The following is a 19777-nucleotide window of genomic DNA, read 5'->3' as shown; positions in this document are numbered from 1 at the left end:
TGATGAGTAGAAAGAACAAAGGATGGTGGTGGGGAGGTGGGGGGAGGGGTTTCTGTACTTAGAATTTCAAGAAAACTAAAGTCAGCCCTTCATGTGACTGAAGTGGAGGCTGTCCTGAAGTGAGTAGCCGTGTCAGCTGGGCTCCTTCTGAGGAGGCCTCCCGAGCAGGCCCACCCCCACTAGGGTCTGTGCTGGCCTTCAGGGGTATCTTATCCCTCGGGCCCTGGTGGGGCAGCACGCCATGGCCAGCAGCCCTGAGGCACTGCCTGGCTGGCTCTTTTTTTCTCATTTGTTAGCTGAGACTGTGAGCACAGTCCCCAGGCCCCCTGAGCCTCAGTTTCCCCAATGTGCAATAAGGCTGGAGCTGGGTCAGTGAGTTCAGGGCAGGCCTGGAGAGGGACTGTCATGAGTTGGCAGCTAGATGGTATAATAGACCATGCCTTCATAGGGTCCCCGGGACAGCCAGGCTGAGCAAGAATGGTCCTACAAAGTAACATTTTGACAAGCAGATTTCACAAGTGTCTTTGGGTTGCACATAAGTCTGTGCAAGGCACAGAGAGATGTGAAGAGACACTGGCCACTGGCTTCCAGAGTCACGGTGAAGAGCTTCTAGGGACTTGGGAGGCACAGGGCACATGGGGAGGGTGTGAGCATAGCTGGTATGCCTCGGAGCCAGCACCGATCGGGCTGAAATCCTTCCACAAACACCGTGAAGCCTCAATAAAGCAGGGATTAGCGAAGGTCCTCAGGGAGCCCAGACCTTCAGTCAACAGTGACGAGCCTAGAGCTTATCGGTTGCTCCTTTGGAGACAGCCCCACACCTTTGACTTAAGCAATGAAATGGAGTGGCTGAGGACCCAGCGTGCACCTTACACAAGCAAAGCTGTCCTCTGGCAGCCCTGGGAGGCCTGCCAGCCTACCCCGGGCAGTTTCGACCTGGCTGGCAGGGCAGGCTGTGAGAGGCAAGCAATGGTCACCCACCCCAACCCCTCTCCCAGAGCAGCTCCCCTCAGACCTAATCCCTGAAGTTTTGGCTGGAAGCCCTGCTGTGTTAGGAGTCTCTGAGACGCAGAAGTGGACTAAAGGGAGAGCCAGGGAAGCCAGATGAGACGGGCTGGGCAAGGGGGTGGCTCAGGTCCTCAGTCAACACCCCACAGGCCAGGCCCACCACCCGGTCTGCCCAGCTTCCAGCTAGAGCCAGCCATGTTTGAAGGGTGAGGCTTGACTCCCTCTAGATCTCCAGAGCCTCAGTCCCTTACTCCTCTGATGGCCACACCAAGCTGGGGCTTGTGTTTCCCTGTTGAGCAGCGGCTCTCAGCCTTCCTGATGCTGCGACCCTTTAAGACAGGTCCTCCTGTGGTGACCCCACCATAAAGTTATCTTCGCCGCTACTTCATAACTGTAATTTTGCTACTGTTATGAAGCATAACGTTTTTCAGTTATGAATCTATGTTTTTTAGTGGTCTTAGGCGACCCCCATGAAAGGGTCGTTCAACCCCCAAATGAGTCGCAACCCACAGGTTGAAAGTCACCGCTCTAGGGAGTAATAAGCCTATGCCCAGTGGTGCAAGCATGCCCAGGTCCAAGGGAGAAGCTGCAAGCTAGCCATCCTGCTCCACTGGTGGGGAAGGCCTTCTTCTCCCTGGCTTCCCTGGCAGCCTCGGGGCACAGTCCCTGAGAAGAAGCACAGGCTGGGCCAGGCTGGGCCAGGCCGGGCATGGGGATGCACGCCTTTAATACCAGCACTCAGGAGGCAGAGGCAGGCAGATCTGTTAGAGGCCAGCCTGGTCTACAAAGTGGGTTCTAGGACAGCCAGGACTGTTACACAGAGAAACCTTGTCTCAAAAACCAAAACCAAAACCAAAACCAACCAATCAACCAAAACAAAAGCACGGAGGCAAGCTTTGTACTGTGCAGGTGGCCATAAGTGGAGAGCAACGCTGCCAGCACCTTCGGCGGAGGGGACACGAGGGGGGAGGCCTTTCTTGAGGAAACACCTCTTTCCACCCTGTCCTTGCCCAGAGTGGAGGAAGAGGATGGGTGGGAGGCGGCGACAGCTCAGCCTTGCTCCCTGTGGGGGTGAGTATCGCCAACTCGACAGTGTCTGGAGTCACCTAGGAGACACGCCTCCAGGTGTGTCTTCAAGGAACTTTTGAAGTGAGAAGCCCCACCCTGGAGGAACATGGCACCATGCCATGGGCTGGTATGAACTGCCTAAAAAGGAGACAATGGACTGAGTGCCAGCGATCGTGTCTCTCTGCTTCCTGACTGGGCGCAATGTGACCAGCTGCCAAGCCAGCTGTGGCTCTGACTCCCCACCATCATACACTGTACCTTAAGCTATGAGGCAAAGTGGCCTTGGGTCACCTTTGTCAGATATCTTGTCACAGTAAGAAAATAACGCGCTCCCCCTGTTCCTGCCCCCGATCTTGATGCTGACTGACAGGCTCTCCCATTTTCCCTCTGGGGAAGCCCTGGGAGGCCTGAGGTGCTGAGCCTTCCTTTTCCTGCCTTTGGGATCCGTCTGCCCTCTCACAGGGCCCATCATTCTCTTAAGAGTCCATGAAACTATTTTCATTTTTTTTTTTTTTAAGTCAGAAGAACAACTGAGTTTTTTGAAAGCCCAGTGTGTGGTGGAGTCCAGTGTGGGTGGCAGGGCCTTCGACAGACACCAGCGAAGCACGCTGCTGAGTGCTGACGGGAAGAGGGGTCTGGGGATGCAGAGGTGCCTGGGCCCAAGGTCAGATCACCTCCCACTTACAAGGGCCTGCAAGAAATCGCTCAACTTGACTCCATTGGAATGTCAAGGTTGCCTCCCCAGGGCAGGCCACCTCAGGCTCCACATGGGGAGAAGCACGAGCAGAGCAGACATCTCAGCCTGGTGAGCTGCACACGCCACAGGGGCTGATGCCAGCAGCTTATAGGCCAGCCTGGGGAGACAAGGGAGGCAGAGCCAAAAGCCTGGGTGCAGCCTTTCATGGCCCCCATCTTCCTCTGTCCATTCCCCCAGCTCTGGGCCTGGAGCTCACCCCTGCAAACGGTCTGCCCTCCCATTCTTGGGGGGCTCCAGAGCCGAAGAGCTCATTTCCATTGTCCACGGTCATCTCACGTCCTCTGCTGAAGAGAAAGAAAACACAACATAGACCCTTACCAGAGCCTAGCAGCCTGGGGACTGAAAGGGCTGACATTCCAGCTCAAGCCAGGATGCCTGGGGGGCAGTCAGGAGAACCACTCTCCAGGAGGGGGTGGGGCCTGTGAACTTTTTATCCTAGTTATAGCTTGGCCTGATAGAGGACATCTGTTTTACACAATCTCCCAAAAAAGGTCAATTCTTCCAAAACAGCTTTGCAGGGGTCCCAGGTATCAGTAGGCTTTGGGTGACGATACTGACAGATCTGTGATGTGCTTGGCAGGAAGCCAGAGTCAGGTAGGGACCCCGCCATCTAGAGCGGGGTCCCCTAAAGGCTTCCTAGGAGGTCCACCTTCAAGGCTCCATCTCTCCAGTAGTGAGTGCTGACAGTGAGGACCTCTGGAGGCTCCTGCCTGATCCCGAGAGGCAGGAGCTGACACCAGGCGAGGAGTGAGCCAGGACTGGAGCAGGCTTCCCTTAGGCGACAGACCCAGGAGCCTCCCGTCATGGGTGTGAAGCGGCCCAGCCAGGGCCAGAGCGGCAGAGCAGGGCAGCTCGTCTGGGCTTACACATCAGCCGTGGGATGACTACGAACTCAGCGATGGATGGCATGAGCTGGGGACGGAGCTAGAAGGGGCGCAGGCAGCAGCTCTGATTCCCACCTAAGAGCAGGGACAGTGGCTGGGCTGGCACCACCGAACTGTCTGTGAGAGCTCAGGATCGTTTGTAGAGACTGTCTCTGTTTCTGGTTAAGCCCAATGTCAAGGTCAGCGTGGGCAACAGCCCAGGCCTCCACTATGAGGAAAGAACAGCCGTGGACAGCACGTGACAGCAAGGCTCAGTGTTAACTGGGGCAGCCTGTTCCCCTCGGGAACAACCAAAGTGAGGGCTGGCTTGGTGGCTCCGCGCCTCCACCCAGCTCCTACTGTCGCTGTCCTTGGCATGGCCACGGCGAGTCCTGCTTGAGGACAGCTCCTGCTCACAACACCTGGTGAGGAGATAAAACCCGTGTTCTTCCTTCAAGGCACACTGAACACCTCCACCCTTGCTATAAAGAGAGGAAACAGGTTCTGTACAGGTTGAACATACACCACGTGCCAGAACCACCACATGCCAATCACAGCAGGGGCCAGAATGAGGCACTTGTCCTGGTCTCCATTTTTTTTTTTTTTTTTTTCCTTTTTGGTTGTTTCTATGATAGGGTCTCACAAAACCCAGGCTGGCCTCAAACTAGATCTATAATAGATGAGGACGACCCTTGACTGTGTGATCCTCCTGCCTCAACCTTCCTGCTGCCTCTTTTCTGCTTCCTGGCTCTGCTGAACGCCTCCCTGGAGAGTCAGGAGGGTGGACGCAATGCAGGACCTCTGTTGGCTGTGAGTGCTTGAGAAACAGCCTTCTCGGGGTGGGGCGACAGCTTCAGTGAGACAGGTCATGTCGTTAGGGCTGGGGTGGTGGAAAGGAAGGCCATTTAAACTTTGACAAGGGGGTAGAGGCTTTGGGAGTGCGCACAGCTCACTGGCGGGGTGTGGGGGTGCAGAGTGCTGGGAATGACGTATTTGCACGAAAGAGGAATTCCAAGTGCTTGCTGGACTCCACCTTCTAAGAAGCAAAGTTTCACCTGTAGCCTGGCCGAAGGGCGGCAGAGGTGGGGGCCATAAGGCTGTGCGTGCTGGGACGCGCAGGCCCAGGGCAGGGATGGAGCAGCCCTACTCTTGTAGGTCTCAAGACCAGATTTTCAGGATTTGGACACATCTCAGCGTCTCTTTGCTCCGGGTTGGCTCCACTGGTCACATGGCTCCCCAGCCTCACACCTTCCAAGAGCTAGGATTACGTGCGAGTTGTACACGGCTTTCTGTGATGCTGGGGACAGAATCTGGGCCCCTTCCTTACGATAGGCAAACTCTGTCCACAGAGCCACTTCCTCCCCTCCGAAAGCAGCCTTTGTGTGTGTCAGAAACAACTCAATCTGGGCCATTTATTGACACGTTAGTAAGCCTCTTGGATTTATGAGAACTCCCTGTCCCAAAGCCCACGGCTCCCTGGTAACTGTCTAGTTCATATCTGTGCCCAGAGAGCCCTTAGCTAGCCGCTCCCTGCTGTGCCTCCCCATGGAATTCTGGACAAGGGGCAGATTTAAAATATCCCATAATTAGCTGAGGATGGAGGCACTTCATAACCTGAGCAGTCTGAGAGGCTGAGACAGGAGGATTGCTGTGAGCTGAAAGCCAGCCTGGTCTACATGGTGAGTTCCAGGCTAGCCCAAGTTAGAACGAGAACCTGTCCCCAAAACAAAACCTCCTGCAGTTGCCTTATTACTGGATCACGAACCCACAGGACACACAGAATATCACTTAGCATGTTTGTTCATCCCTTCCCTCACTCTAACAGGCTGAGGAGGGTCGCACTGCCACCAGCCATCCCACCCACCACTCTAGTCTCAGTTTTGTAGACAGCCTGGCCACCAGCCGTTCAGGGCTTTGCACGGGCACCGGCAGCTTCCCCAGAGCCCCAGAGGCCCTGGGTCAGGATTCCTGAGTCAGGCCCATGAGCAGCGTCACCGGGCCCTGGACTCCAAAGCCAGTCTGCTGGCCATTAGCTCACTCTGGAATCTCATTTCATTTGCTCCTGGCCTTACCTGCGCCAAGAATTTTTTAAAAACGTTTAAATTGTGTTTGAGTGTGTGTGGTGTCTGTGTGCCTGTGTATGGGTGTGTGTGTATGCATGTATGGCTGCGTGTATGTAAGCGGTCATGTACACCTCACAGAGCACGTGTGGAGTTCAGGAGTTGACACCTCCTTCCGCTGAATGTGTCCCGGGAATGAAACTCAGGTCTTGAAGTTTGGTGGCCCGTCCCTTTATCCGCTGAGCTTTCCCCAAGGACATCTTTAGCTCTGCACTTCCACTGAAAGCACCCCCCCCCCCCAAGGGAGGAGCAGCCTTGCTAGGCCACAGAAGAGGACATTGCAGCCAGTCCTGAAGAGACTTGATAAGCTAGGGTCAGATGGAAGCGGAGGAGGTCCTCCCCTACTAGTGGACTTGGAAAGGGGCAGGGAGATGATGAGGGAGGGTGGGATTGGGAGGGAATGAGGGAGGGAGCTACGGCTGGGATACAAAGTAAATAACCTGTGATTGACATAAAAAAATAAATTAAAAAAGACAGACTTCCTGATTTCAGCCCTCGGGCCCTGGCTCCCACCCCTGCCTTACTTCCACCTTCTAGGCGCCAATCATGTGTGGCTCTTCACTCAGGGCTACAGCTCTCCTCATTTCCTCACTTCCTGCTCCTCGCTAATTAGTGTCTGAGCATGAAATAACTTATCCTGTCATCTCCGCTCTGAGCTTCTCAAAGTTCATTGACTGAAATCTCAACTTCCATTGTTTTCAGGCTCAAGTTCACTTTTTTAAAATTTGAGGGAGGGGTGACAAGAGCTAGGCATGGTGGCACATGCCCTTAATCCCCAGCAGGGAGACCAAAGTAGGAGGATCTCTGTGAGTCCTTGGCCAGCCTGATCTACAAAGCGAGTTCCAAGTCAGCCAGGATTACAGAGAAACCCTTTGAAAAAACAACAAACAACAGAAATTCGTGTGTGTGTGTGTGTGTGTTACTTTTTGAGTCAGGGTCTCAAGTAGCCGAGGCTGCCTCTTAACTCTCCATGGAGCCAAGAATGACCTTATGACCTTGAACTTCCACACCCTCCTGCTTTCCTGTGATGGGATTGCAGGCAGGCACAACCTCCATGTTTGGTGTAGTGCTGTGGATAGGACCAGGGCTTCCAGTAGGCTAGGCCACCATTCTCTGAGCTGACCCACAGGCCAGGCCTCAAACTCAGTGTTTAACGGTGAGTCATCCGCTTGATGTGGGGTTACTGGTGTGCGTGTTCTCAGGCTTTCACGGTTCAGCGATCTTGGTGGTGCCCAGCAGCCACCCACACCCCTGGCTGCTCGATGTGCATGTGACAGGTCAGGTAGGCCAGTCTGCTGCTGCCCCCAGGCCCATCTGTCCAGCAAGACCCCAGGCTGCAGAGGCATTCCTGTTACAGCATCTCCCAGACCACCCCTACTTTCTCCTCAGAGGCCACGAGGTTTGTCTAGTGGTTTGTCCAGGGCACCACTGTTTTGAACATTCTAGGATACCATACTGCTTAGTTTTGTGGGCAGAGTAGTAATGGTCACAGGAGCAACTGGAAAAATACAACAAATCCTGTCATTTCAGCATTTTGGAGCATAGGATTTGGCTCTCCAACAGCTATATATTTTATTCTTGCTGTATTTATGAGACACCATTGCTGTCTTCCCAGAATACCTAGTTAAGTCCTTGGTTTTCAATTTTAAAAATTACATTCATTTGTATGTTCCTTGTGTGGGCACATGCATAGCAAAGCGTGTGCATAGAGGTCGGGGGACAGTCTGCAGTCCATTCTTTCCTTACAACCACGTGGGTCCCAGTGATGGAACTTAGGCCCTCAGGCCTGGCAGTGAGTACCTGCCGGGCCATCTTGCCAAAGCCCTCACTTTTTGAGCAGAACTGAGTCCAGCTGGTTTGTTTCATGACAACATTGATAAAAATGCCTCCCCTGGGACTTGAGAACTGCAGGTACTCCAAGGTTTAGGTTTGGTCAGAGTTGTCCAGGGCCAGAGTTTTCTGGCATCAAAGAAAACATGGAGCCAGCTATGGTGGAACACATCCGTAATGCCAGTGCTTGGGAGGAAGAGGCAGCATGGTGAGTTTCATGGCAGCCCAGCCTGCAGAGTGAAGTCTAGGAGATCCTGGGTGACATGGTAAAACCCTGTCAAAGAAAACATGGTGTTTCTGGCTGAGACACGCTAGCAATCTGGCCTAGGAATGGCATGCCACTCAGAGTGCGCCTATCAGAACAGCCAAGACAGAACTTCAGGCTAGACGCTTCTAAGCTTTGCAGATTCCCAGGCCGTCTCATTTCCACAAGAATGTGACCCTGGAGCCAAGGAGAGGTAAGTTTGCCTTCACCAACCTTGGGAAAGCCTTTCCTCCGGCTGCAAGTTCAGCAGGAAGTGCCAGATAGCTGGAGTGTCAGCTTGACTGCCAAGGGCAGACGCGTCACCCAGCAGGGCTTACATGCCAGGCTGTGAGACACACTTGGGAGTCTCCTGCCTTATACGGCATGATCAGGCCCCCAGCTGGGCCCACTAGAACAGTAAAGACAGAGTTAAGACAGAGCTTGCCCTTCCCTTTTTGGGGAAAGGTTCTGGCTTTGCCCCCTGCCCTGCTGTGCTGGGCTCTGCTACCTCGGCAGGCCCTCAAAAGAGGGGAGCGAGGATGAGGTCACTCCAGCCTCCCCAGGTCCACCCTGCCTACTGTCCCAAATCCCAGAGGCACCTGCTTGGAGAAACCTATTTCACTGCTAAGCAATGTGATGGCACTGAGAGCCAGGCTAAACCAGCCATGTCTTTTGTGCTCAACTGCAAGGCACGGCAGGCCTTTGAGAGGTGGGGGAGAGGCAGGGGAGAGGCAGGAGAGAGGCAGGAGAGAGGCAGGGTGGTCTGCAGCCACTCAGTAGCTTGGCCTCCCCTTCACAGGGGCCTTCCCAAGAAGAAAAGGATACTTTAGTTAAACAGTTCACATTTATTATTATAACAATAAAAAAATCTTTTAAAGACTATCAGTATTATATTACCAAGAGTGAGGTAATAAGTTTACAAAACATTTACAGAATTTGATATGCAAATAATGGATTCAGGAAGGAGAGTGAATTAAGACATGAGAAACAGGAAGAGCCCCGAGAGTGAGTCCTTGGGGTGGGAAGGTGAGAGACAGCAGCATTTTAGGAGAGTGCCGGGCACTGCAACAAGAGGCTCTGTGAGCCCCACAGGGTCACGTCACACCTCGTCACCCCTCCCAGGCAGCCAGTGCCCTGCGGCTCGGGGAGCTGAAGGCCCGTGAGTGTGCAGTCGTGTGCTTTAAGCTCTTAAAGATGCGCTCAGCTCTCAGGGGCTGAGCAGGGCCACTTCTCAACGGGCTTAAGGGGAACAGATCTTCAGCCTGGGACAGGCTGCGACTCAGACAGACACCTCGGGCACATGTGGGCTGTCGAGTGAGGCGTGTTCTTGGAGGCTGTCAGCAAAATCGCCATCTGGGACACGGAGAGAGGGAGAGGGGGAGAGAGGGGGAGAGGAGAGAGAAAGAGCAGGGGCATCTTCAGGTCCTTTAGCTTGGAGCTGGGAAGCCCTGACTGGAAGCAGCATGATGCCCTGCTGTGCTGTCTAGAAACAGCTCCCACGCACAGGAAATGCACGGCTCAGGGCGCCGGGAGCCAGGGGGCTTCACTGGCCACGCCAGGCTGCTGTGTAGTCTCTCCTCATGCTTGCTGACATAGCTCACATCACACTGCCAGCTACCCAACACCTCAAAGCGGCATTAATACATGATTCCATACCTGTCTCACATGCTCATGGCCATGTGGGTTTGGCACACATCTTTGGACACTTTTAATACACACACAAACAGATCCCATGCCATTCTCTGGAGATCAGACACTTGCAACTTCCAGACAGCTTCGTAAGAAACATGCTTTCCCCACGTAAGCAGTCAAGCAGACCCTGCTCAGACAGCAGGCTTTGGGAAGTCGGGATCACAAAGAAAAAAAAAAAAAAAAGACACACCATCCCAGTGTCTGGTCTGCTTCTATGAAATGCTTACCATCCATGTAAAGCTCCGCTGGTCCATCCCCAAAAGCAGCCCGCCCCCTCATGCACACACACAGCACCTGCATACACACTCACAGCATCCACTGACACACCCAAGGCCACTACAAGCCATGCGCCACCCTGGACAGCATTGCTGGGGTCTGCACTGTCACACCTCCAGAAGTGTGACCTACTGCTTCCAAACACCCGCCTGAGAGCTGAGGACCCTGGGTGCTGAGGACTGAGGACACTAAGTGCTGAGGGCTGAGGACCCTGGGAGCTAGGAGAGCCGAGGACCCTGGGTGCTAGGGGGACTGAGGACCCTGGGTACTAGGAGTGCCGAGGACCCTCGGTACTGTTGGCTAAGGACCTTGGGTGCTGGAGGGCAGAGAGCTGCCCACCTGCAGAAGGAAAAACAGCATTCAGCAGAGGGAAAGACTGCTCCCCTCCCCAAGTTCACGGACAGAAAAATTTTGCTCTGAAAAATATCAAAAGATTTGAAGAGGAGGAAAGAGAAAGCAATGTTTAATGATGGCGATATTGTTGGGAGTCGAGAGGGGCCCTGACAGCCCCTCCTGGGCTGTGGGTGCCTGCTCAGGAGTGGGCTGGCTCAGCCCCGGGGCTGGGTGCTCCTGCAAGCTGCCAAGTCCTCTGAGGAAAGGGACCCCAAGGGCTGTCCTGAATCCACAGGCCGCCTCCACTAACAGGGAGCGGAGAGGACTCTGGTGCAGCGTGAGTGCTGCCGCGGCAGCTTCAGTTCCGTGGAGGAGGCGGCTCGTCTCTGCAGATGTCACACAAGTCATTCACTAGTGGACAAGGTGGAGTTTGTTGGAAAATTTTTGCATCGACAATTGAGACCAGTCAGTCTCTTACTGTAGATAACCTACTTTTCTTTTGAGAGCCCTTGTGCTCCGGTTTGATTTTGTGCACGCTGTACAAAATCTATGGCTATCGAGTTAAAGTTAGGGGTAGAGTTGGAACTACCTGTCAAGACAGTCTGGGGAGCAAGTGACTGGGACAGCCTCTGGAGGGCTAGCTGCTACCTAGAGGGCGAGGAGCCAGCACATCCTGGCGTGGGCGGAGCACAGCGTCGAGGAGGAGGCTCCCTCCGCACTGGGCACAGGCGTCGCAGCACTACCTGGAAATCATGGAGCTGGAGTGCGACTGGCTGGAAGAGGTGGTGGCGGCACTGAGCTGGGAGAACCCGCTGTGGCTGGACTCCAGGCTGGTCATGGAGCCTCTGCAGATGAGCCCAACAGAGAACAGGAGTGAGGACTGCCCGGAGATGCCGGCTGGATTCCAGCACACCTCTTTCTGCGCCTCCCCCATCAGCACTTGCGGAGCAGGGAAGGGACACGAACATCCCATTGGACGCATCCGCTTCCTGTGGTCTGCCCACAGGTGACACTGCACTTAGCGAGCGCCAGGCCACATCCCCTCTCCTGCCCACAGGCCTGAAGGAGAGACCTCGGCCAGAGCCGCGCTCCCAGGCACCCACCTGAAGTCCTCGGAGCCGATCACCTCTGTGTAGTACATCACTTTGCACTTGTGGGAGGACACCTGCAGGGAGGCCAGCACGTCGTCCACTCGGGGCAGGTTGGTGGCGGCACACGCTGGCATGCTGTGGAACTTCCACTGCAGGATGTAGAAGCCTGGCCACCTGGTCACGTGGGAGCCCTGCAACAGCGGGCAGTGGCAACTCAGGATGTTCCTTCTACCAGTCTTCAAACAGGTCTGACGAGCTCCGAGGGCTGCCCTGAGAGCTTGCCGTGAGCAAACAGCCTAATGATGTCCTGCCAGCACTGCCAGGTGCTGGGAAGGCAGACTGTGTGTGGCATGCCTACTGCCCTCAGCAACCTGCAGCCTCCAGACACTGCCAGGAAACAGGGGCTTGGCAGGGCGGGCTGTCAGAGGGCCTGTGAAGGCCAGGGAACAGCTTCTCCGTCACAATCCCGGCACTTCCCCATTGCGGGCAATTTGCTCCAACCATGTTTTCCATTCTGGACTAAAGATCCAGGGGCAAAGCCAACTTCCCTCACCCGTTACTTTAAGAGGGGTGAAGATTCCCTTTCAAGCTGCCTCACAGACAACTCATGTGCTGGCAGCCCATTGCTGAAGCATAGAGGAGGAGAGCCTGTGGCCATTGTACAGGCCAGGAGCACTGCAGGAGTGAAAGCCAGCATTTACTGCCAAAGGTGGTGCAGTAGCGAGCACCATGGAGGGAGAGAGCGACCCAGGGGCCAACACGAGCCAGCACAGGACAGAGCTGCCATGTTTCTCAGCAAGAGCTGGCGGGGGTGTCCTCTGTACTTGAGCCTCATTTTGTTTTGTTTTGTTTTCTGAGACAGAGTCTCCCTGTGTAGCCCTGGCTGTCCTGGACTCACTTTGTAGACCAGGCTGGCCTCGAACTCACAGAGACCTGCCTGCCTCTGCATCCCAGAGTGCTGGGATTATAGGCGTGTGCCACAGTGCCTGGCTGTACTTGTTCCTCTTGCTTCTGCGTGACTTTACTCTGGAGGCAGAGCCACGCCGAGTTACACAGCAGTGAAGTCACCTGACCCTGTCACACCGCAGAGGGGTGCCAACACGTCTGGGGAAAGCCACACACTTTACTAAGTTCATAGCTCTGGTCTCTGGCCTCTCCTTCCACCGTGCCCCCGGGCATGCTCAGTCTTTCTGGCTGTGAGGCAGCCCACCTGTGCCCTCCTCCTGGTGCAGAAGCCACACGGGCTGGAGGGCCAGGCACTTCCTCATCAGGCCTGAGTGAGCAGAGTGTCACACTGCAGGCTTACCTGCACACTCTCTCCTTCCTTGCAGATGAGAGGTGACTCGACCATGCTGTAGTCCCGGCCCAGCTGCCAGGCTTTGTCTATGAGCTGCACATTGTTCCCCCCTGGAGAGGTGATGCTGTGGGCCCCCAGTGAGTCCTTTTTGGGTGGCTGGGGAGACCTCTTGGAGTGATAAATATTAAAGACGATGTCTCCTTTGCACACATCAAAATCCCAAGTGATCACTGAGGCAGCGTCCACAATCTGAATGAGAATCTGTGGAAAGAGATCCCATCAGCAACCAATCCACAGCACAAGGCCTGGCCGCAGCTGGGGCAGATGTGTGAGCTGGCTGAGTCCACTTCTCATCTTCCCAACACAACTAAGGAAAAGTCGCAAGCATGGACATGAGAGTTAGTGGACCGCCTCAGGCGAGGGAGCAGTGGCAGGCCCTAAAGAAGAGGGCCATAAACAGGACGGGGCCTAGCGCAGTGCTGGCTGCCTGTACTAGACTGGTTCAATCGTGCCATGCAAGTTGGTAGACAGATCAGCTGTGCCCTGGGGGTGATGGTCGATGGTGCGGAGTGCCAATCCCAAAGCTGTAATCTACTCTGCATCAGTCTCAAGGGTCCCAAAGGGAAGGGGAGGTCTGTGAGGACGCGCGAGGCTGCAGAGCAGAAGCAGCTATGCAGCCCACCATGACCCTCTGAAGGTCGTAAGAGCAGATCCAGGAGGCACGATGGCCCCTCTCAGAGCAGCAGGTGGCACTAGAGGGTGCAGCTTATTCTCTTCATCAAAACAGCGCCCCAGGCGCAGACCTAGCCGGAGACCTTGGCCCCTGCGCTGACAGGGCAACAGGGACTGTGACGTGAGCCTTGACTCCAGGCAGCAGGCCTCTGATGTGACTTTACTTACACCCCAAGGCAGAACGATGCCTTTACTGTTTCAGCACCGACAGCAAACACCGTGAGCCCCGGCGCCTCGCAACAAAGACAAAATGACAGCCGCCTAATACAAAGCCCCAGCCTCCCCCACGGAAGAAACGAAAAGAGTGATTCTAGGGACAGGCAAAGATCCACGGTGCCCTGCATGGGGCCTGGACCACGAGGGAGAGAGGCACACTCGTCTCTGCCTGCTGGTTCTCAGCACAGCCCCAGGCTAATACTTGCGTGTGCCTCTGTGTGTCAGTCAGCTGTCAGGAAGATGTCAGCTGGCAGGCGGCGGAACCAGGGGTTGCCACAGCAGAACACCACCAGCGAAGCCAGCTCTACACTGACGGAGGGCCCATACTGGAGAAAGTGCTGCCTCCCACCAGGAACACTCAGCAACACACCTGCCCTAGAGCTAAGCAGAGGGTGAGCCCGGCGCGCTCGCTCACAGGGACAGGAAGAGAGGCAAGTCAAGCAGGGACACTGCTGCTTCTGCACCTGCCGCTACACGCCGCACTGGCAAGAACCGGACAACATGAGCTCATTTCTCCTCCTTCCACCGGACTGACAAAAGACTAAGAAAAAAAATGACCAGAAGCCAGCCAAGGAAAGCCTGCAGGCAAACTTGCTCCAGAAAACCATCAAACTAAACCCAGGAGCTGGAACAACCTCCCCAGGCAAGACTCAGTCTGCACTGGTCCAGGATCTCCAGAGAAATAGCTAGCGGTCAATGGGCCAACCTGCTTCCAAGGTTCTCTGCTCAAACAGCAGTGTGTCCACTGAGGCAGCTTGGCGTCAGTGTTGCCATTTACTGACATGACTGCCAACAAGTTCTAAAGACCAAGAGCCAAGGACGAAGAGAAGCCCTGCCTGCCGGGTAGGGAGTGAGGGTGTCTCTCCCATGGGAGAGGCCAGAGGGTGGGCACCTCATGTGGGGCTCCTTTGAAGACGCTGGCCGACTGGTAGATGGTCTCCGTCCAGAGCTTCAGGTCCTCATTTTCCAGCTCCTCTGCGGTCCTGTACAGAGATTTGGGCACCAGTCCGCCCTCCGGCACGTCACACTAGGAAGGTAAATGTGGCAGTGAAAACCGTGGAAAAGCCAGGCAGCCTCAGCCCAAACGCCCACCCTCGGCAGCAGCTGAGAAAGCGGAGGACACTGGCAATGTTGTCAAATAGTCTGTAGCACTTAGCAAAATTCTTGTAAAGCCCACTTAAATACATGTGTTTTTACGTTGAGTAAGTGAGAACAAGCTGAAGCGGGGTCACCACAGGACTCACTAACACGCGTGAGGAAAAGTCAATTATGTGATTTACATGAGAATCAGCAGCATTTGTGTCGCACGTGCGAGCAAAGGACGCTGTGCTGCACAGGGCCCCTAGCAAGGGTTATGTAAATGTGCACTGCCGACAACGTCCCTGAGCGGCGCAGGTCAGCCCCGGCCCACGACGCTGTCCGGACACATAAAGCCAACGTCCCAACCAGAAGGTCAGAAACCTTCAGTGCGAAGCAGCGGGGACGAAGCCTACAGCTTCCTGCCATGCCTACCATGCACTCCCCGCTCAGGAAATCTGGAATGATCTCTTTATCGATGTAGTCCAGCAGGCCTCCAGGGCCCTGGTAGTCATTTCCTGCATAAATGAGGAATTTCCTTCTGGTGTTGTCATCAATAAATGGACTAACCTGCAAGTGAGCAGACAAAACATGACTTCACAACCTGAGCCCCCGATGTGAGGCTATAAGTGGCCAGGCGTCGAGCCAAAGCTGTCACAGGCCCTCAAGTCTACTGGCCAAGCACGAGGGTCCTCAGGAAGCCCCTGCTTTCCCTCCTAAAGGGTCAGAAGCACTATGTGTGTGCGTTTGCTGGGGCTGCAGTGGAGGCTGTGCTGAGTACACCTGGCTGACTACAGATGGCCATCTGAACCCACCAGTGTCCAGAGGACGGGGAAGACCCTGGGAGCCCGCAGGATGAGGAGGCGGCCCAGCGTCTCCGGGTAGTTGGCCTCCACGACCTCAATGATCCGAAGCAGCGCCTTGACTCCCGGTCTCCACAGGTGGCGCATGTTCAGCCCTTCGAGGTCCACCAGGCAGGTCCATGAGCTGCGGGAGCGTGAAGACGTGTTTATTTAACAGATGGCACCTGGACAATGGTGTCCTACTTCGTTCTTTTCATATAAAAGTCATTTACAGGCATTCCCAAATATACCAGTTTTAAAAGAGTACAGTGCTACGAGCGCTTATTTATAGCTGTGCGTGTGAAACACAGATGCTCCCTGAGGAACAATGCCTGAACCACCGAGTCCCCTCAGACTCCGGAAACCCCAGTGCTCAGGAAGCTGAGGCGGGAGGATCAGGAGTCCAAGGACAGCCTGGGCTAATGAGACCCTACCTCTGAAAATCCAACTAAACAACCAAGAGCCCCGCTGATGCCTGCTCACTGCTGAGCAAGCTGGTGCCGTCTTCAGGCAGACACTTGGCATTTGACACGGAATGTGACACTACGGCATGCTCAGGTCGAGCACTGGCTCAGCAACGACAGCACACGCAGCTGTAACCAGAAGCCTGCATGCCACGGCCTGGCAGAGCCCACGCTGCTCAGCCCTCAGTCACGGCACAAAGTTCTCTGAGACGGGGTCTCATGTGTAGCTCAGGCTGGCCTTGAACTCTAAGTACTTGAAGATGACCTTCAACTCCTGATCCTCCTGCCTCCTCTCTCAAGTGCTGGAATTACAGGTGTGAGCCATCATGCCTGGCTCTTCTTTTCAAAATAGTATTCCACAATCAGAAGCTGGTTCCTGAAGAAGAACTGGGGGTTGGGAGAAGGAGAAAACACAACAAACCCCACCAGGTAATGTAGTCTTGGCTCCTAGGCACACACAGACAGCACCTCGGGGACAAATGCTAAACCTTGTCACTTGCTTTTCAACCTTCTAGAATGTGTTGTAAACAGTCAGCTATCAGACTGTGGTACCAACTCAAAGTCTTTAGCTCCTGTTCCTTACACGCTCAAGAGACGATGCCCCACCCACCTGATGGGCCGGCCGAAAACTTTGGTATTCTCTTCGCATCGCCTCAGGCCTTCTTCATTTATGGAAAGAACCTGTAATTAGAGGTCCAAAAGGCAGCCAGGGTCAGTCCAGGGGGACAGTAACATCACACTCACGACTCATGGGGGGTGGGGGGGAACGAGACGGGAAGACCCAGGCACCTCCCTCACACCCGACACGGCAACAGTCGATATTCACTTGCAGAGACTAGATGGCAGCAGCAACAGAGAAGGCAGGAGGGCCAAGGAAAGCACCAGTCAGGTCACCTGAGCGGGGAGCTCTATTGTGGGGGGCGTGCAAAACAGGTCGCTTGGGGCAGGAGGTGAGGAGTGAGGGGAGTGTGCGTGCGTACGTGCGTGCGTGTGTGTGTGTGTGTGTGTGTGTGTGTGACAGAGAGAGGGAGAGATAGAGAAGGAGGGAGAGAGAGAATGTGTGACTGTGTTGTGTGTGACACACATGGCTGAGACATGTGTACCTAAAAGAATACACAGCACACAAGGACTGGGGATACTGGGGGAGAAGGGACTTGCTTTTCTAACTCTTAGTTTGTTTTCGAACAGAAAGAACAGGCTGTTTTCTGGGCCAGGGCACAGTAGACTGGGAAGATGGAGATGGCCTGGAACCAGGAAGAGACAGCTCAGCAGCCTCTGAGAGGCCACCAGCCTGCAAGAGGAGATCAGCAGAAAGAGCTCTGGCAAGAGCTGTGACGTGAGTGACCGCTCTAAGTCAGAGGTGGCAGAAGCTGTCTCCTCAGGCTTGTGCTGTGCGTCCTCCATTGCCCCAAGTGTGGGGCACTGCACACTTGTTCCAGCAGCCAGCTGTGCGCCCAGTCCTGCTGGTAGCAAGTGAGGACGGCTCTCGGCCCAGTGCCCCCGCTGAGCACTTACATATCGCAGCAGGGCTTCCTCTCCCAGGGCTCGCACCAGGCCTTTGGTGTCCATCTGGCCCAGCCGGAGCACATACAGCGGCCGCCCATCTGCAAGGGAGGGCAGCGAAGAAGCTGTGACGAGTGAGTGGCAGGCCACGCCTCTAAGAGACGGCTTCTGCTTGAGATATGCACGGGGCTCTGGCCACTCTGAGGATCCAACACTGGCTTCTGCCTGAGGACGGCACGTGTGGGCAATACCTCTCCGAAACATATCAGCTGACGGCAACTGACAGGTCCCAGGGCCAAGTGGGGCTGAGCTGGGTGCAGCCTGCCTGGTTTCCCCAATCTGTGTGACCATGGCTGATGCTAGGCTCAGTGTTCACTACAGGGGACAGCAGCACGGCCACATATTTTCTATAAATACACAGTTTTGGTCTTTTTTTAAATTTTAAAACAATTTTCCCATAAGTGATTAAAAATTTACTGTCAGATTTTTTTAAAAGCCAGCCTTCCTCCCTAAGGACACACATCTGGAAAACCCACAAGTCCTACAGCCAGCACATGCCAGGTCTGAGGCTCCTTAGCCTGGAGGTCCAATGACCAGGCCTCCTAACTCACTCTAGTTAGCTACCACCCACCAGAGTGGAATAATCATGGGCCAGAGCGCATCCTGCAGTCATGGTTTGAACCCTGGCCACATGGGACAGGGCAGCGCTGAGGTCAGGTTCCTCAACACACCAAGTCTGCTGTTCTCCTGCCTGGGACCAGAACTTCCCTGCAGAACTTCCCCTGCAGCCCAGGCCTCATAGTATAGCTCAGGCTGGCTTAGACCTCACTCCATAGATGAGGCTGGCCTTGAACTCACAGGGATGCCCCTCCCTGGGCCTCTCAAGGGGTGGGACTGTAAGCATTCACCACCACACCTGGCTCTTCTGACATCTGTCAATCTTTTGCTTGAGACACAGTCTCACCTATAACTCTGCTGTCCTGGAACTCACTGTACTGTCCAGACTCAGTCCTAACTGCTGGGTTAGGCATGAGCCACCACAGCTGGCCGGTCAATATTTTACTACGAAACCTTTAGTCTTTCAACAAGTAGTATATTTTCAACAAAAATATATTAAAGTCATGGACATTGTAGTGTCTCTAGCATGTCTCTGCGTTCAAGGGCCTAAGGCAGGAGGACCTTGGGTTCAAGGCTAGCCTATGTTACATAAAGGGCCTCCTTGTCAAGCAGAACTCAGAAGTTACCATGACCGTTAATTATATACAAGATTAAAAACAAAATCAACAGATTAGGGGTTCAAAGCCTCTGTCAGCTATTTAGGAGACAGTTCAAGGCTAGCCTGGGCTACATGTAACCTTGTCTCAAAAATAAAAACAAAAGCAAAAATTAATACAGCCACAATTAATCTGGAGAACCACATTCACAAAATTAAAAAACAAACAAACAAACAAACAAACAAACAAGCAAACCAAGATGCCCAGGGGCTGGTGTCTGGAAGGACATGTTTGAGGGGAGAAGGCACAATTCCCGGTACCCCTGTCCTAGCTGCAGGGCCACGTGTGCATTCCGCATGGCTGCCCGGCTGTGGGTCAGCAGCAGGAAGACTGTGAAGCAGGAGCACCCGCCCACAGGGCTGAGGTGGGCGAGGCAGCTGGGAGTATCGGGCTGCTGCTTCCAGCTCTGCTCTCCTCCGCTCTTCAAGGCAGAGCCTGGGCCAGGCAGCTTCCGGCCACGGTAACAGTGGGGATCACTCCGTGCCGCCAGCACTGTGCCACTGAGCCGCACCACAAAGAGCAGTGCTCTCTCAACCAGACTCTCTGAAAGCGGAAGGCAAGGCACCTGGCCGCTTCCCAGTGCTTGGCTGTCCAGGCTTGGGTGTGAACAGGCTTCAAGAAAGGTCTCGCCAGCTCATCATGTCCTTCAAGGAAGGGCTACAGGCTGCCACATAGGGTGACACACAAGACAGCATAGAGGTGACCATGTCAGGCTCACCCTACCTTTGTCATGGTGATGCCAGCCTCCAGCGTAGTAATCCTGAAGGACCTGGGGCGGAGTCCAGGTGTCTAGGATGTAATCCACCTGGTGCTGTTTCCGCCAAGTTAGAGACTGGCACATGATCTCTCTGGCCTTGTCGATATTAAAATCTCGGGCACGCAGAAACCGCAGAATATGCTCGTCCTTCGGGATCTAGGAGGAGAGAGGTCTCTAAGCCACCTGCGAGTCTCTGGGGAAAGAGGTCAAACGCACCTCCTGCCAATGTGAGCTTGGGGCACAGTGCTTTCAAGCACATAAAGACCCTGGATCCCTTCCTTGCAACACACACACACACACACACACACACACACACACACACACACACACACA

General features: G+C 54.6%; 1 protein-coding gene across 5 annotated transcripts in view; it reads right to left on the bottom strand.

Annotated features, from left to right (window-relative positions):
* Positions 1-7528: 7528 nt before the first annotated feature.
* Sec14l1 (SEC14 like lipid binding 1) overlaps positions 7529-19777 on the bottom strand; it is a 44012-nt gene continuing 31763 nt past the window's right edge. For 2 of the 5 annotated variants that reach the window (XM_055592362.1, XM_055592363.1), the window contains exons 8-17: positions 19411-19600; positions 17426-17514; positions 16521-16591; positions 15420-15591; positions 15040-15174; positions 14420-14554; positions 12589-12840; positions 11295-11473; positions 10935-11036; positions 7529-7920 (exon numbers count right to left, since the gene is read on the bottom strand). In XM_055592362.1, coding sequence (XP_055448337.1) covers positions 7803-7920; positions 10935-11036; positions 11295-11473; positions 12589-12840; positions 14420-14554; positions 15040-15174; positions 15420-15591; positions 16521-16591; positions 17426-17514; positions 19411-19600 — 1443 coding nt within the window. In that variant the 3' untranslated portion in view covers positions 7529-7802. Of the gene's footprint in view, positions 7921-9147; positions 11037-11294; positions 11474-12588; positions 12841-14419; positions 14555-15039; positions 15175-15419; positions 15592-16520; positions 16592-17425; positions 17515-19410; positions 19601-19777 lie in introns of those variants that run through there. The other 3 variants (XM_055592364.1, XM_055592365.1, XM_055592366.1) reach the window with 3 other exon arrangements.

The sequence above is a fragment of the Psammomys obesus genome, unplaced genomic scaffold (genome assembly GCF_907164565.1).
Source record: "Psammomys obesus unplaced genomic scaffold, mPsaObe1.curated_primary_1811, whole genome shotgun sequence".
Classification (NCBI taxonomy): Eukaryota; Metazoa; Chordata; class Mammalia; order Rodentia; family Muridae; genus Psammomys; species Psammomys obesus.
Note: the sequence above shows the minus strand (reverse complement) of the source record. Positions and strands in the feature narration are given on the sequence as shown.